At 39.2% G+C, this 18727-nt stretch overlaps 2 protein-coding genes across 6 annotated transcripts in view; both read right to left on the bottom strand.

Annotated features, from left to right (window-relative positions):
• Positions 1-6642, bottom strand: part of CRACD (capping protein inhibiting regulator of actin dynamics) — a 143649-nt gene extending 137007 nt beyond the window's left edge. For 2 of the 5 annotated variants that reach the window (XM_076336287.1, XM_076336293.1), the window contains exon 1: positions 6562-6642. The gene's annotated coding sequence lies outside the window, so the exon portion shown is untranslated. Of the gene's footprint in view, positions 1-5764; positions 6025-6159; positions 6305-6561 lie in introns of those variants that run through there. The other 3 variants (XM_076336289.1, XM_076336291.1, XM_076336290.1) reach the window with 2 other exon arrangements.
• Positions 6643-12590: 5948 nt separating this feature from the next.
• CEP135 (centrosomal protein 135) overlaps positions 12591-18727 on the bottom strand; it is a 40173-nt gene continuing 34036 nt past the window's right edge. Inside the window, exons 24-26 of the mRNA XM_076336286.1 lie at positions 15594-15698; positions 15042-15188; positions 12591-13195 (exon numbers count right to left, since the gene is read on the bottom strand). Of these exons, the coding sequence (XP_076192401.1) occupies positions 13174-13195; positions 15042-15188; positions 15594-15698 (274 nt within the window). The 3' untranslated portion in view covers positions 12591-13173. The remainder of the gene's footprint in view (positions 13196-15041; positions 15189-15593; positions 15699-18727) is intronic.

Genomic DNA, 18727 nt, shown 5'->3' with positions numbered 1-18727 from the left:
TGCAGTACGGTCTTTACATCCACAGAGCTGATCTCTGTTACCTGAGATAACAGAACAGCTGATTGCAGTAACAGGTGGTCATTCTCCACATGAAAAGACCAAGAAATCATTAATGATGGATCTCCCAAAGCATGAATGCCAAGACATAACCATGGGCTCTCAGCTAAGGTTTAGAAGACCGTGTAAGCTTCAGAAGAAAGACTCTTTGCCAGTTTCCTCCAACCTTTAATTATTTCTGTTCCATAGCCTCCAACATGACTTTCCCAGTTGTGTGATTTCATCTCCCTTGGCTCTTTGTCGTCTTCTCCTTACTTGGGCAATCCCAGTTTGCACTTGTCAAGGCTTCTGGTATATTGGGAGTCTCTGCCAGCAACCTAACTTTCCACCTACTATCTTACGCTATATCCTACTCCTTACCAAGTTCCAGTCATCTGCTCCGAAGTCTTAGCCCCCCTTCACGTTCTTCACGTCCCGTGTTCATGTACTATCCTACTCATCACACAGTCCAGTTTCTTGTGAAATCTGTACCCATGCTCTCCAATCCTCCTCTTCCCTATGTCACTTGGATCTCAGGTTCCTCCCAAAGCCACCTGGCCCTTTGATCCCTCACACTTTCTGCCCAAGCACCAGCAGAGGAACCACTTTGAAAGAAGAGAGGAGTGGATGTCAGATTTGATCCTAAACGAGAGAATACAGGGACAGTGCTGAGCCTCTCTGCTCACACACCTGCTCACTTTGGAGAGGTCACATACAGGCAATCCTGCCAGCCACAGCATTTGTGAGGGGACAAGGTACAATCTGGTGGTCAACACCAGGGAGCGTAGATGTTGAGGGTTCATAAGGCTAGAAGAGACCTCAAAGAGCAATCTGTTCCACCCCACTGCTCCAGAAAGAATTCAACTATATTTATGTTGCTCCTGACTAATATTCAAACAACTTTTAATGATGCTAAAATCCTGAGAATCCCAATTCAATCATCTATTCCATTGCTTCAGTTTCATTAATGCTGAACCCATTATGTATCATCTGGTTGAGCACAAGCATGGAGGACATTGCTTCACAACACCTTTGTGACATTCGAAGGTTATCACATCTTGTTCACCCTGCCACTCTTCTTTCATTGGAGCTGAAACAACTCCAGACCTTTCAACCTTCCTTCATAGGTCATATTTTCTAAATCTTGAATTATTTTCATTCCTTTCCTCTGGATTCGCTCCAATTCATCCACATCTTTCTTGAAGTGTGTATCCCAGCTGGATAGGGTCTTACAGCTGAGGAGGACTATTGCATGGAGTGGAAGTATCACTTCTCGTGTCTTCCATGCTGGTGTCCTATCTATATATCGCAATACAATGTTTGTCTTTATCGCAGCAGCTCCTCATGTAATCTACCATAAACCACAGCTCTTCTAAAGAATTACCACCCAATCCCTTCCTTTTACAGTTGATAACTACAATATCTTTCTCCTATTGAATAACTTAATTTTAATTCCATCTCCAGTATATTCACAGTCCCTCACTGGTTACATGTCAACTGTGGATGTGGCAAGCACCACTGAGGTCACTGTTTAAAATACGCTGTAGTACTGGATGTTGAATAAAGGCGGAATCTCTCATTTTATTTGCTCAAGTTTTCACAGGTGAATGTGTAAAAACTACAATATTCTGAAGACATATGACAGAAAATTTGGGCAGGCTTTCATGAAGATGGTAAAAATGCAGATCTTTGATAACAGGACACTGCCTTAACAGGATCTGGAGCTTAGATGCAAACCAGAATGACAATACCATGTTTCCAAAAGGTCTTAGGTTTTTTTTTTTTTAAACAAGGCAAAACAATTAGTCTAATTCTCAATTAATCATTTGGCTGAATTAAAACAAAAATTAGCCTGAGTCATAAAGACGTGATGAACTACAGCCCACATGATTAAAACTTGGCAAAGGTATAAGCAACAGAAAAGAGGTTTTACAACGGGGAAGTCAGTTCAATTTTGTTGGCAGATGGTCCCACTCAACCCAACTATATCACGTGTGCACCAACAGATACCCACGGGTACTACAGATTCACATGGGTTTCAATCACTGCTTTTCTTTGTCTTCTGGGCCAAACTGTTCCACAGATCACTGTAATTGTACCTTTTTTTTCCTGTGCTAAAAAGTTTCAAATGTGGCCTTATTAAAGGTCAGAGAGAAAGACAGCACGTTATTTTGAAGAAAATCAAATTTCTTTGAAGAGCAACACAGAAGTCAGTATCTTGTATGGTTCAGTTCACTTTCATTCTTTTCATCACACTCCCTCCGCATTTCAACTTAACAATAATCTCTTAGGTGCAGCACCCTCCTGCAGAAGCCTCACCACAAATCACTAGATTGAACTGCTTTATGAAGTTGCCCAAGTCTGACTGCTGACCTTCAAAACATGCTGAGTAATGAAAAAGATGCTCAAGCAGGTCAGCAACACGCACAGCATTTTGCACACCCAAACACTAAAGTGCGAGGAAAGCTTTTACTTATTTGGATCATTTTCACATAGGTCTTCTTAGGGCAATAAACGTGAAGAAAATAAAGCCTGCATATGTGTTATCATTTAAATGACAAGCTTAACCATTTCAAAGCATCTTTGGGATGTGAAGTATTTGACTTAACTGATTTTACTTTATGTGTTGGTTATCACAAATGAAGGTAGCCAACAGAAAAGTCGTAACTACTCTTACTTAGCTACATCACTCTGTCCCATGAATTAAGGTAAGCTGAATATGGCAGTATTTTCTTAAATAGCCTTGTTAGAGGCATGAAACTTGTATTTCTGTAATTTGGCATACAGCATGCATATACAAAGGAGAAACTGAACTATGTTTAAAAATGTATTGATGTACTTTATACATTTATAGTAGCGTCTGAATCATCTTCACTTAATGTGTTGCGCAACTGCGGCATAAGGCATTTACCCAGGATAATATGCAGCAAGATCTTTACATTTTTCTTCCCACCGAACTTAATTAACAAATCACTGTGATTCAGCCCATGTGACACACTGGCTCTTGAACAGTATTAATTAAAAATTATTTGTTACAAGTCAATTTTATTTCCTTGTAAGACTTCATCAATGTAAGTGTAAATGCTGAATGTAAAGTATGGGTAAATGCTGTACGCTCCTGACAGAATGTATTTTAGTTCTTAAACAAGGAAATCCTGTGATATACAATGCAGAGAATCAAAAGGAGTGAAAGTCCCGTCAGGAAGTGATGGGAAACAATAAGCGTAAGGTCTATACAAGAACTCATTGTTTCCTAAAGACAGAACTCACAGAGTTTCATGGAAACAAACACACTTTTTATCCATCACTAAATGATTTAAATAATAGATAGAAAACTAGAATTTGGCCCCTCCAGTGGAAGCACTAATGTAATTAAAGTTGACGGTGTAACTTGGTTGCCTTCAATCACGTTATTCAAGACCAATGAATTCTATTCTAACGTGCACGTCATACAACTTTATTAAATCTTATTCAAATACATGGGATCAATGACGATATATGGGTGTTTAGAGCATCCCAGCATTTACATCATGCTAATGGAAGCTATTATGCAACTACATTGCCCTGAGTCTGTTGACTCTAAAGAAATTGACTGTACTTTTCTAACATGCCAGTAGTAGGCTTATTCATATTTGCTATAACTCTCTTATTTGGGCCTTTACAGAATAAAGACTGTGCATTGATTTTGTGCGAGGGAAAAAAAAAAAATCCCTCCTAACAATAAGAGTCAGCGATTTTCAAATATGAGTAATTCAGAATATGAAAAAAAATACCTTTTTCTTCTCTTGGCTTGTGAGGAAAAAAAGTCAAAACACAGTCATTTAAGCTTATGCTGTCTATAGAAAAACTCTGTTTATGTTAGACTTCACTATAAAACAATAACTAAATATATTCATATGCATAAACTCATCATCACATTTCAGTCAACACTTACTATGCCATGTATTTCTTATTTAAAAAGAGCTTACCTGACACATCTACAGTAGGAATATATTGAAATAACCCTAAGCTACATTACTCACACAGATGTATCAATTTTCAGTGACTGAGATACCTGGCAAAACAGTATTCAGAGCGAATAAGAGGCAAAGCAGAAGAAACCGCAAAAGTTATTCTTATTGCTGTAATCAGAAGTGTGAAACTAAAAAGGCAGCTTTTTAGTATCTGCAATTAAAATGAAATATTATTGCCAAAGTAACAGTCCCTTTTAAAAGTAAATATATTCTGTTTAAGTTTTCAGGAACTGGATGTTAAAAAAAAAAAAAAAAGATTTTTACCTAACGCATTACCAATTCACCACTGCTACTACCTGCATAACCTCACAACAGACCAAAATAAGACCTATAAGGAACAAAATTAGAAAAAAAAAAAGAAAAAAGTCAATGTCTTAGCACAGAACACAGCAAGACATTCATACTTTACACTGACTGTGTTTGCTACCAGTGTACTTTTAAAAATCCCGTTATACAGCATATAGGAAAAAATAATCATTGCTCATAAGTGTGAAGCAATTCTCTCTCAAATGCAGGATTGCCCACATGGCTATTTGAAAAGGGTCCTTAATTTGAGAACAGGATGCTCTGAGGTACATTTTCCTATTGGAGAAAAAAGACCCGGCAACAAGCAGCAGGTATCTCTTCGCTACGTGCCGTATTTATTAAAAAAGATCTCAAGGTAATTCTTGTAATTATCATCAAACTGGGACATAAATATACAAATCGCTTTCATATAAAGTTTCGATACACTTCACAGTTCAAGCTCATTGTTGCAATGAAATATTCAAAGCCAAACACAACCTCTAATCTGATAAACTGACAGCAGCCAAGGAAGAGTTGGATTTGTCAATTTGATGAATTCCTGACCTGGATTCAGACCACATAAAGTAAGTTATATGCAGAACCGCTAAGTACTGCCTGTATTAAAAAATATCAATGGCTTTGTTGGAGAAACTCACAATAATATATGCCCACTGATTAATGTTTTGATATAGTTAAAAGACTTAATTTTCTATGCAAGGTGCAATTAGAATTATTTCGGTGATGGGAATTTCTTGCGTGTGCATTACTAAGTACCAAATAAAAGTCAGTTCTGACTCCAATTTGTCATCTTTAATCTATTAAAATGTAGGACCTGCTCCACGTTACTGCTATCGGGTAGCTTAAATAGCTCGGATTCTACGAAAAGAGCTCTTCTCATACAATTGCTATACACCGTTTAAGGTATGTACAGACTATCTCTTTGGGAATGTAACGAATTATATTATCTGTATATCTATTATCGACAGAATATCCATTATTAGGCCTGCAGTTGCAAATTACTCTTCCCTCTCTCCGTGCCCCCATCCCCCATCCACCCGACAGCAGATCACTTTCAGTGCCATTATTGTCAGGCATATTAAATTTTCAGGACGCACAGTTGTGGCTTCCAGGTCTCTATTTACCCTTTGAACTGTGTTTTTAACCGGGCATTTTTACACTTAAAATGACAGAGCAGAGGCGTGATAACGTTTTGCATACTGCAACTACAGAGAAGCAGCTTTGTAATTGACTCATGTTAATACCAGCAAAATTAATTAAAAAACCCAAACCCTCGTTCATTAAAAAGCTCTTAATGACATAGGAAACATTCGTGTTACACATATTTGTAACTCTAAAACAGACATTTTCTAACTGAAGAGATTGTGCAAGGCACCAATTTCCCATGCAAAACACTACTACCTCTAGCTTACCTGCTCCAGCTCTTAAGGAAAGGGCAAGAAACCGAAACGATGTACCGCTGCCTTTCAAGCGTGAAAAGCAGCAGATTTCATAGCTCATTAAAACGTGGCGGCAGTTATATGATAAATGGCTTACGGGAGCTTAAACAAAGCAATGCTGCTCTGGAGAGGCATCGCGTGAAACAAAGTCATCTTTCTGACAGCTCCTGCTTTTCAGCGAAGCTGAAAGAATACAGGACTCTCTGGGAAAACCCTAACAAAGGAAAAATAGAAGGAATTTGAAAGGACCGGCCCAGCCGCTGAATTCCCCGGCAGCAATAAAGTAGCACCTTCCGAAAATCACCCGCACGCCTCCTTACGCCTCTCACTGAACAAAGGCAGCTGAGCATCGGTAGGTGACCACTTACATGTGGTGGTTTTTTGGCTGTCCTCCCTGCGCATCCGCCTCCGCTCGCCTTGCACACCGCCGCCGTCGCTCCTCGTCGGCATTAGCAAGCGAAATGCCACATGGAGCAACAACCGCCTCGGACGGGCGACACAAAGCGGCGCGGACGCAGGCACACACCCACGCACCCACGCACGCCCTCGCCTTCAGCACAATAGCAGGCGGCCCCGCACGGCGAAGGCTCCCAGGCACGGCGAGCGCCGAGCGAAGGCGAAGCGCTGCTGCCGCCCGAGCGGCGCGGCCGGGATGCCGAGCGCGGCGGGAGGCTGCGATGCTTCGGGCTGCGGCGGGGCTCCCCCCCCCCCCCGCGGCTGCGAGCACCGCAACGGCGTTTGCGCGGGGGACGCGGCGGGGCCCTTCCTACCTGTTCTCCTTCTCCGCGCTGCCAGAAGGGAAGAGCCGGTGGCTTCTGCCGGCGCGGGGTACCGCAGCCGCCCAGCCCCGCCGGCTGCCGCCCAGCCCCGTCGGATGCCGCCCCCGCGGCGGCCGCCCCATGGCAGTGCGGCCGCCGCCGCTCACGGGCGCCCCGCAGCGCCGCGCCCCAGCCCCAGCCCCAGCCCCAGCCAGCGCCTCTCCCCAGTGCCTGCCTTCGCCCTCGAACTAGGGTTCGGTTCCTTTTGTCGGGAAGGAAGCGGTAAGGCTGGATTTATCCGGATTCAGCGGGATCCCGCTGATGTTGGCACCATTTAGTGCCCCCATCGCACTGCCCAAACAGGAGAGATGCGCAGCTCTGGCTGCACCTGGGTTCCGAACCCGAATTTGTTAGCATCTCACAGTAAGACCAAAGTCTGAATCCAGCGCCTGGCTAGCACTATAGCCAGACAAATTTTTATCCCCTTCATTTACTGAAAAATGGGAGGAACTACAAGAAACAAAACAAAAATCAGCTGTTCCCCAACACAGCAGTGCAGAAAAAAGCCTCCCTTCTTTCCCACGTCCTTAAACCCAGTATTTGTATCAGCTCTTCTGGGGCCCCACTCTTCCGATTCAGCTGTCTACACCAAGATTTCACCAGTGCTGGACACTGGTTTCCCGAGTTTCCCAAGGAGAATGCAGTAAAATCAGATGCTGCACATAGTTCCATCCAGACTCTGCCACTTTTTGCACCAAAATTGATTATGTGATTCATGATCTTCCACTGCTGAGAAAGAAGATGCGTTTTGCCAGCCAGCTCTCCAGATTCAGATGCTCCCTGGACAAAAAGGCCATACGGCTTTGGATCCTGTCTGCTCCTTAACTTTTTGGCCCAGTCAGAAGTGGTCCTTCTGCTATTCTTAAAAGGAACCGGGTCTTACAGAAAAATAACACCCATGCTGGGTCGGACCAAAGACCCATCTATCTCTCACATTTTTTTGTCTCTGACTGTGCCCAATACTGGATATTTTAAAGGGAGAATGTAAGTTTAGGCAAGCATTTACTGATACTTTCCCACTCCTTAGTGATTTGCAGCTCAGTGAATTCCTGAGTCAGAAGTGATATTTGTGCAAAAAACTAGCTATATGACTCTGGAATAAATATTAATTGGTAGAAATCACTTTTTCAGCTGCAGCGCTCTAGAGATGACCAGTCATACAAGCCGTGAGAGGTGCAGTCCGTTCCCTTTTCAGTCCCCTCATGACTAAAGCCGTAGGATACAGGGCACAGGTAACTCACAAATGAAGCTCGTGCACCAGATCTAGTATTTAGATGGCTGTTAAGTATATCGACTGCTATCTTTACATTAGCAATTACATATACATATTTTAATATCCAAAATATATGGATACAAACCACCTCAATTACCAGAGCTGAATTTTGCAGCACTCCTTTGAAAGATTCAGGGGATTTGCTGTGTTTTGCTTTGCTGTTATCGCAGCACTTAGACATTTTTAGGCAGTAGAATTGGGTGGTACAGATAGAAAACGTCAAAAGTAGCCACCAGAAAAGAAGTGAATCCAGTCTTTGCCAATTCCTTCAGATCGGCCAAGTTGCTCAATTACATCAGACCTTTCTTGACAAAGGTTGAGCTTTTTCAGTTTTCTGGAGGAGAAAATAAGCTAAAATGAGATTTTTTTTTTTTCCTTAAGGACCGACAATTTCTGGAAAGCGATGCAGCCACAAACCGCAGTAGCAAAGTGATGGATGGGCTTCAGAAACACGTGGCTTTATTAGCAATTCTTTCACTTTGAGTTTATTAGCTGTATCTAGAATTTCTATGGAGAAACCCGAACCTGTCAAGCATATGCCATGATCGCTAGAAAAGACATGGGTCCACTAGGTGGCACAAATACACCATTTAAAAGCAAGGAGCAAGCCAGGGGGGCCTACCTCCTATTCAACGTGTTTTATTTATGCATTTATGCAAAGCAAATGGGTACAGATAAAGATTGCACACACAGCTATAGTCCAGTAATCCACACATCTCTTTTCAAATAAAAACAAGCTCAGATGTCAACGTGCTCCTTTGGACTTAAAGGCTCAATGAAAATCTCCCCGAAGAGCAGTATCTGCTCCTGCAGACCTTGGCTCACGGCTAACCACGCTGCAACTCATTTCTGTGTTTGCATTCAGGAAAATACGGCTGTCCCTGCTCAGCAGTATTAAAACCGAGGAGAAGCAGCCACTGGCGTTCTCGTTTTTCCCACTTTCCTCCATTTGCCATCATGCCATTCTAGTTAGTTTAAGCAAACAACCTAATTCCTGCACCATCACCTTGAAATGGTAAAGGACACACCGCTGACAAACCTGCTGGAGCAACCCGGCTCGGATGATGCTGAGCTAGCAGCACACACAGGTGGGACAGGCAACTATCCTGTGATAAATTCCAAAACTCACCACCTACCTGAGCTCTAGTGTAGATAAATCTAATACTGAGACAAAATGATGGCAATACAATTATTTGTATACTTACAATTTTAAAAAAGTCAAAGATCACAATATAGATAGTAAGGGACAATTTCATTACAGCTGGATAGGCACTTACCTAACCACACTACTGTTAGGAAAATTTCCCAGAGTCACAGAATTGTTGCCCCTCTGGAGACCGTCTAGTCCAACCCCCTGCTCAAAGCAGGGTCACCTACAGCAGGCTGCCCGGGACTGCGTCCCATTGGGTTTTGAATACCTCTGTGGATGGGGACTCCGCAACCTGTCTGGGCAGCCTGTTCCAGTGGGACCACCCTCATGGAAAAAAACAAAAGCATTTTTCTTCCGTTTAAATGGAATTCCCTGTATTTCAATTTGTGTCCATTGTCTTTTGTACCTTCCTTCCCTGGATACCACTAAGAGACTGTCTCAGTCTTTTTACTCCCACCCATCAGGTATTTACGCACATGGCGATGTTCCCCCCCGAGCCTCCTCTTCTCAAGGCTGAACAGCCCCAGCTTGCTCAGCCTCTCCTCACGGGAGAGGTGCTCCAATCCCTTAATCGTCTTTGGGGCCCTTTGCTGGACTCGCCAGGAATGTCCATGTCCATGTTGTATTGGGAGCCTTACGGAAGACATTGCATTTGGGGAGTCGGTTATCTCGGGCAAGCCGCGTCTGCTCTACTGGGCGCGAGCAGCCCGTAGGTGGTGGGCATGGGTAGCTGCCGTGCAGGCAGTCTGCTGGAGTGCCCCGCGCCGCGCACCGGTGGATGTTGTGACAGAGAGAACGTTGCAGCCTGCCAGAAGACAACGTGGGTTTTTTGCCTTGTGGCTAAAACAGTGCTGATAGCACACCAGTGTTTCAGCTGTTGCTGAAGGCTGCTTGCACTGTTTTTTCTGTGTCCCCCCGTTTATGCTGGAGGATGAATGGTAAGACTTCAGGTCCAGGAATTAATACTGCTGCAGCTATTACGATCTTTGTGTTGCCCAAGAAGGGTCAGAGGATGGGATGAAACCGGAATGCCTGTATTCATGAAGCTAAAAGACTAGGGTACCAAAACCGCACACAACTGGTTTCTTACGCTGTTAGCAGAGAAAAAGAGGAAGTATAAAATTCTGTCCCAAAGAATGGTTTAAAAAACCTGAGACGTCTGTGGTCATACGGCTTCATTTAGGAATAACAGGATTTGAATAGGTCAGGCTTGCCACGCGTGCACCAACTTCTGTATAAAATACTTTAAATTGAAAGACTGAAGCCCTAATCTTAACCTTTTTTAGTTAGCATCACATAGGAAGCTGTTTCTCAGATTTAGGGTGACAAAAAAAGAACAAATTGGGTTTTCCAACTGAACCCTAGAATTGCTTATTTAACTTTAGATTAATTATCTAAATTTTAGGGACATAGTGTAAGACAAAAAAAAATTAATTCTAAGAATTTCTTAAAAACACATTATGATAAGTTTAACTGAGCAATTCAGGTTTTAATAAATTGATAAAAACTGTCTTTTTATTGTCTCCAGATTCCTCTGCTTCTGACAATACACTTTCTTTGTTTTGCAGAGAAACAGCCGCAACGATTATTACTTCTCCTTTATTATTTTTCTGACGTTACTTCTCCCCCATCCCCAACTGCAGATAACAACAGAAGACAGACGTGAGTATTCGGACTTCTCCCATGATTTAATGTCTGCCCCCCTCTGCTTTCAACTCACCCCAGCTGAGGACAAAAACAGGTCATGAGGCTTCCATGATCTTTTGATCTTCCAGAAGGTGAGGACAGCACAGAAGCTTCTTGGAGTGGAGTCCAGGCTTGTTTCATACATGACATATATGGTAGTCCACAGGTTTAAATCTTCCACAAATTTGTGCTTGTTTTGTACTTCATGAAATGAAATACTTGATTTCAGAGCAAAGTTGCATAAATATTACTTTTCTTTTATTCTAGTTGCTTACAAAAATGTATACAAAATAATAGTAACCGAAGGTAAAATGACAGCTTTACTGTAGTCTGAACATTAGTCACGTTTTAATTTTGAAAAACTAAAGCAGCACAGGCTTTGGTCACCAAAATGATACCAGTTTTATTATACTACCTGTGCTCAACGATCCGCTAGTTCTTCATAATTGATATTCATGTAAGAATTACTGTTAATTGAAGTGTCATGGTTTTAATTGTAATGTCAAAATACACTTTTTTTGTAAGATGAAATACAGTATTTTCAATAAAATGGAACACTTGCCTTTTTTTAAATTCAGATTCCAATTTAAAAGGGTTTATATACAAAATAAGATATTTAAGTCACCCCTGAAGACATCGAGAGCAGAACATGAGTTCTTTTCTCATTCTTACTGAACTGCTTCATCCTGAATAATTAACGTCAGTTAGCATCAGTGGAAACGACTGACTTCATTACAAACGGTATTAATACGCAAGTAACATTTAGAGACGATGCTCTCCCCATTCCTGTAACTGGCAAATGAGACCTAAGAAGTAAAAAGTATGAGATGCACCCACTTTAAATGAACAATTCCTTCCAAGGGCTCAGAAGCCTAATGCAGTACAAGTATTTTCAGGTACTTCTGAACGGTGTTCTAAGTTGCTTTTAATGAGTAAAATTTAATACATACAGACACATATTAAATAACAAAACTGACAAAATACAATATATGAAAAATAAAATGGATCTCTATAGCTTGTGACAGCAATTATTTATCTATGACTATATGAGACAATTAACACAATATTCTTTATAGTTTCCCACTGTAACAATCAGTGCAAAATAGACAAAAGCTAAAAGAAAAAAAAAAAATTTTTTTCCATGTCATTTAATGTGTTGTTTACACCTGAGAGATGCTTGTAATGTTAGCTGGTAATGACAGTTTTTTATTCAACATTAGGCAAGCAGAACACTACACCTGTTGGCCAGTGCAAGGATGTACAACAATACATCCTCCCACTTCTAGTCCTCTGCGCGATACCTGTGAGTACACACCGTGTCAACCTGCATGGCGTGTAATCATTAGAAAACTGTATGTTCTTGAGTAGATGAATGATTTGATATACAATTATCTGCATAGATGGACTTTAAGAGCGTATCGTAAGATTGCGCTTGCTAATCGCATCTTTCTTTGTAGCCTAAATTTGAAATGCTTCCTCTGCTAAATACACCAGGTGTTTTAAAGATTAGTTCTCACTGCATTTACCTAATGTGTGTGTCACAACATAAAGGCCTGTGTCACCTCTCCAACAGCTTGAGCTTAACTGTGTGAAGGATTCCAGGTTTTGTTCAGGTCTTTTAAAACCAAAATTTGAAAAACACCTCCAGATATGATTCAAAAATTTGAACATAAAATATTTTCAAATTAATTTTCTAATATTTAAGGGATTTCAACACATCTTTAAAAATACCATTTTTCTCTTCACTTTTTATTTAATATTGGGATAATATTTAAAATGCAATTTCACACAAAGATGTGTTTTCACACAAAAACAGAGATGAGTCGTTAGATGACAAAAACATTAATAAAGAATAACTGATATATTTTTTATTAAGAAAAGGTACAGTAAACAAAATGCATTCACAAAATAGATAATCCATACTTTTAAATACCATGAAGAATGACCTGTAAACAGAAAACACTTGTTAAAAGCCCAGACATAGGAAATCGTCATGAGTATAAAACATACACTGGCTCAGCATTTGTTTGTTATTCTAACATACTCATGTTGGGTAATCAGCTCAACAATGTATGTTATTCTGTGTTAGCTCACACTACCATGAACAAACTTCTGTAACCATATGAGATAAGCAAAGAGAAACAAAATAGTAAAATGAAAACAAGAGATTATCATATCAAGTACTCGTTTCCTTCTTATAATTATTGTGTTTGCAAAACAGTAACAAAACTTAGCCAGCCTTGACACAAAACCCGTCAAACAGCCAGCAAAAAACAGTCACCCCAGCCAGTTGGGAAAGCAGAGTTTTGCAAAGGCGATTACTTCACCGGTTCTCAGAAATTTCAAAGGTAATCACTGATTTGAAGAAAACAGAGGTAGAATACAAGTCAGCCTTCATAATTTAAAAAAAAAAAGTCCTTGTAACAAGGTAATGCTTCAGGTGCTCAAGTACTGGTTATTCCTTGAAGCTCACGTTTCTGGTGGAGAAAGAAAAAAAATTCAAAATAAAGCTATCTATTATATTTTACTAATGACTGTTAGGATAAAAAGTAATAATTAGATTTAGCCTCCTCACATTCTCTTGTGTTATTCCTGAATATCAACTAGTAGCATATTATCTAAAACTCTACATTCAGTTCATTGACTCATTGCTCAAATGCTTAACAAAGTAAATGTGAGACGAGGAGGAAGAGAAAATTTCTTGAGAAGATTAAATCAGATTAGAGAAAAAGACAATTGTCACACTACATTACAGTAATTACAGAGTACACTTTACTGTGCTAAGCTCCCAGGAAGGAATAAATAAGTAGGGTGAAAGATGGTGATAGTACTACTGAGACGATTCTAATGTAATAATCCATTGATAGGTTTAAAAGGCAAGACAGTAAAAAAATAAACTGCGTATGAATTCAGTTGTTAAAAAACACTTTCTCTAAAAATACATACTTCATGAAAATGGGATATTTTCTGGTAAGATATGGGACAGAGCTGTCATTGTTGAAACTAAGTTTTAGTTAGCAAATAGTAGGATAAAAATAGTTCACTACATGGTATTCTTCAAGTATAGCAACTGGACTATTTTTATTGCTCTTGGGACTCACTGTAAAGTAAGGAAGACTAAAGACAATTCTCTACTGATGATACTCATTCTCAGAAATATATTATCTATCATTATCTCAGTCAAAATGTTGATTTGCAGTGTAACAGGGTTTGCCTAATGGCTCACCAGTAAAGCAAAAGTCATAACTGCTGTTTCATCCCTACTATCAATATCTTATTTGCTACAGTTTCCTTTTTTTGCTTTGTCCAAAAACTTGCAGAAGAAGAGGAAAAATTGCTGACAACGTGGATCATGCCATGCTGACCTCAGTTCTCAGGAAACCTGTGTTGTTGTTAACAAAAGCAAGCTTAGGAACAAGCCATATGTATTTACCAACAAAAATAAAGTTTAAAATCTTATCGGTTTGGAATTCTGTTTCTTGGAGTTTAGCAGTTAGACAGTTAGATTCATGAGCTGTTATAGTATACTATATAGCTGTTATAGCATACTATATAGCTGTTATAGCACACATTTCCTAAAACAATCCCTGTTTATCTCTCCCTGTCCTTCTGCTCTTCGCTGCAATTTATTATGCAGTATAGGACAGACAGGATATGAAGTCAATAATCAGCCCTGTAACACATAACTGACATAATCTAAAACAACAAATGATCTCTAGAAGAACAAAAATGTCAGTGAAAATGAACAGGTGAGAGATGGATTTTGACTTCTTTTTGTGGACTCTAGTGACCACGATCTTAGACATTCATAGCATCCAAGCACTAACAATAAAAAATGCACTGATTATTTTTATGCGCTTGTTTTGGAGACAGTTTCATCTAATGTGTAGGGTTCAAATGCATTTTAGTTGGACTCTCTCCTATGGAGTGACTTTCCTTCATTGCTGTACTTGAGAGAATTTCATGGCATTTCTCTTAATCATTCGTTGTTTGGAGATAACTATTAACAATAATAAACTGGCAATATATATTTGGATATAATTAATGGTAATAATAAGCAGGCGATATATATTTGGAAGCTGTCAGCTGGTGCAAGACCATTAACAAAACCAGGAATGGGAATCCATTACATTATATGGTCTTTGGAGAGCACTTTGCATGTATTGTTTCCAATCGATATTTTATAATAGGAGACTCAACAAAAGAACAACTTCGAACCACCTAAAGTGTGTAAGAATTTCATATAATCAAAAAAGTATTATTTAGAAACAGTTTAAACCTAACTCTTAAACAGAAACGATCTGCTAAAAACAAATCACTTACTTTTCAGCTGCTGCTTGATCAGTTGTCCTTACAATGGTACGTTCTGGAGAATGTGAGGGAGACCTTAACGTTGAACTGAGAGGAGGTGAAGCACGTAAAGATGATGTAGAGAGACCATGTCGGCGCATTTCCTGAATTGCACGCTCTCTACCAACAGATAGCAATTTCAGTTACATAACGCTTTGGTACTACAGGATGTTAAAGGAAGAAAATGTAACTTTTTTTTCCATATTTTTACTTGGTGGTTTTCACAATACTTTGCAAAAAGCCTTGTTTTCTCATTATGTCACTCAACTTCCTTCTTGTTTTCATGAGAAGGGATTTTTTTTTTTTTAGATGCAATGGCAAACTCACAAAATTTACAAGGGAATTCCGAAATTGTGTAAGTTTTTTTCTTTTTTAATTAAGCAGTTTTTAAGATGAGAATATTAGATTTTGCATGACAATAGGAACACAATTTTCCATAAGAGTTCCTCACTATTGAAAAAAACAAGTTTTAAAAGCGAGAAAGAAGAAACAAGAAGTCATCTCACTGAAAAAACAGCATCTTACCGTTCAAATCGTTCAGTTGTCAGTTGCCTTTTTAAAACATCACAGTCAGTCTGCAGCTGTGCAACTTTACTTCGAAGTATGGGAACCTCTCTATTATAGCTGCTTCTAAAAAAAATCATGAGAAGCAACAGTTTTCTTTGAACACCATCAGCTAGGAACTTGGATGAATTAGAGCATGAGAAAACAAAAATAGATACCGAACATGTTGTTCACACAGACCAAATCAAAGACAAATTAGAAGCAGCGAGAACCAAGTGAATGCCACAGAATGCTTCTGGAGGAACCTACGGTGAGAACGAAGTGAGAAGCTGGCAAGTTTCTCACTACAACCTTACTACAATACATCATGTTCTTTTTCAGACAAAGGTAAACACAAACATGTTTTATAAAAACAGACAAAATAATTAAATCATTAATTTATTGATTTACTATCCTCTGTTGCAATGCGAGATGGTCTTTATGTGTACATTTAAAAAAAGAAGAAAAAAAAGCAGTAACTATCCACAAAAAATACAAACATAACAGATACAGCTTCAGTAAAAATTCTAACAAGTAGGCTGGAACTATCTGGCTAGCAATGAACACAACTGAATCAAATCTAAGTAAAAGCTGTATTAATGCAAGCCCAGACCAGCAAAACCCAGAATCTGAAAGCTTGCCAACTACACCTTTGGTGTTTGGGCCCAACTGTTTCAACTGCAAGAATCAAAATGAAAAGCAGCCTTGAAAATCTTAAGTAACATAATTAAATATACTTCTCAGCAAATCATCATCTTGGACGACTCAATGCTTGGTTGCAAAACACCATTAACTGCATTATAAAAAAGCAAGAAAAAAAAAATCGAGTGTAAAATAAGTTGTCTAAACCTGAATCTAGACAGCTATGTTATTCCATAGAGTCTTCAAAGCCAATATGAGGTGGAGTGCTCAAAAGTCACTTCTGGAGAAGCAAAGATGTACTAGTTTATTGCTAAAGCACTGGACTTGAAGTCTGAAAAACGAGTTCCACTCCCAGCTCAGTCACAGACTTCCTGTCTGGCACCCGCTGGTCTCTGACTCCCGGAAGATGCAAACTACTCAAGAGGTATGATCCAAAAAGAACCGCAGAATATTTTTTCCTGTGTTCCCTATTCATCAGTAAAATTCCTAGAATGGTATCTTGATCCAGTATGTTGAGAACAGATGCAGAAGACAAGAGGTCTCGATGGTATCTTATTCTAAGTCCTTCAGAGACAGGCATATGCTTTCAGGATGAAGGTAAGAATTCAGGGCCCAATATCGTTATTGTAAAATAAAGAAAGAAAGCAAACGGTTTTGTGAGTTCTGAGGTTATTCCATGTCAATGACATTTAAACAAAATTAAGATCATTAAGTAAATCACTCAAAAATTAAGAAATATTTTAATTTGGAACCCCTATGCACAGTAGTCATCATATAATAAGATTACATCGTGATATACTATTTTTTCACAGGACATCTGGCTCTTTCACAGTAGATACAGATAGCTCTCAACAAGCAGTTTAGCTATTCAATATTCTCTGTTTATTTAATTCTTAATCACTGTAGAGCTTCAAGATCTCATTTACTGTACTATCACCCAAATAGCACTCCGAGTAACACAACTACTCTCTCTTCACAGAGCTCAAAATCACAGCACTGGAGAACTTCACAAGTTAAACTTAATTTTGAGAATCCTTCTAAAGTCGGAGGTTGTGTCAGTACCATTTTATAAATAGAGTGGAAGCACAGGCACAGTAAGGCCCAAACTGTAAATAATGTTCAAAAAATATCGACACATGATTTTTGTCAGTTAGAACTGAAATTTTGCCAAGTCAAATGAATTTTTATATTTCGCAAGACACAAACATAATTGTCACGTACTTCAGTCACAGCTGTGAGCATTTAAAGTTCCTGTTCTTTAGACTGCAACTACTACAAACTGAATAGTAGAAAATAAGGTATATACAACTAGTTCTCACACCTGAACATTTGCCTAGCAACATGCAGAACCTGAGATAAACAATTCAATAGAATAGCCACTATTCCTCCAAGAGAACATTTTCCTTCTTCCTGCAATATCCCATCCTATTAACAATGCAAGTACTGACATTTACAACAAACAAGAAAGGAACCCTACAATGTATGCAGAACAAAAATTGTGAAAAAATTTCTATGAAGTTATTTAAATGGAGTTTTATAATGTTTGTACACAAAGCAGCTAAATTAAAGTTAAATGAAAACCTTCTTTCTTTTTTTTTTTAACTTTCACATTTAATTTCATAGTCAGGACATTCCTGTTCTTTGTATGCAATTAACTTTTTTTCCCTCCCAAGTAAACAAAACTCAGCAATTCTAAACCATGAAGCAATGAGTTGCACAGCAGCGATTAATAGTGTCGTCATCTACACATTCATTGAGATCACTGCTACTTGAGGTGGACCATTGTCAGTGGTAAGTTGTAGCCTTTACGTAAATCAACCAAAAGCATTTTTCTTGCACATCTGCATCACCAAGTTACAGACAGCTTTTAACTGTTTAGGTATGCTATATTCTATATCTCATAAGGAAGTATTATCTGTCCTTTTACCTTCCATACATTTCCTTTCTCTCCCTACCTCAGTGTTTACTAAGTAGGTGTATCTGGTTTTCTTTTTCTGAAATTCTACTTTGACTTTACTCTTCACTACCATCTATGTTCAGCTGCTACTCCTCCTTCTTGCTATGTAATGCAGAGATACCACTACAGTCACTGGCTAATTTATCCCCAGGAGAATTATCACGTCATGATGACACATATCATGGAAACTTCAAATTCCCTGCTCCATATCATGAAGAAAATTATTTAAATCCCCCACTTCTCTTGTACATGAATTTCATATACACAAAATATCCCCCCCTTAACTTCATTGTTCCAAACAGATTAATCTTTCTTCTATAAGAGTGTTAAAAAGTTATTTCTACACTAGGCAGATGCACAGCATAAGAAGTTGCAGTTAGCTATAATGGAAAGTGCTGGCCACATTTAGTATAGGTTTCAGGTTCAGTTCCGTTTATATTTCAAAGGAATAATAAATGATACAGGACTTTTTCCTTAACAGTTAATATTAATAGCAGCAAAAGTACTTTTGCTTTTT

This window comes from Aptenodytes patagonicus, chromosome 4 (genome assembly GCF_965638725.1).
Source record: "Aptenodytes patagonicus chromosome 4, bAptPat1.pri.cur, whole genome shotgun sequence".
Lineage (NCBI taxonomy): Eukaryota > Metazoa > Chordata > Aves > Sphenisciformes > Spheniscidae > Aptenodytes > Aptenodytes patagonicus.
The sequence above is the reverse complement of the archived record's forward strand: the minus strand, read 5'-3'. Positions and strand labels throughout refer to the sequence as shown.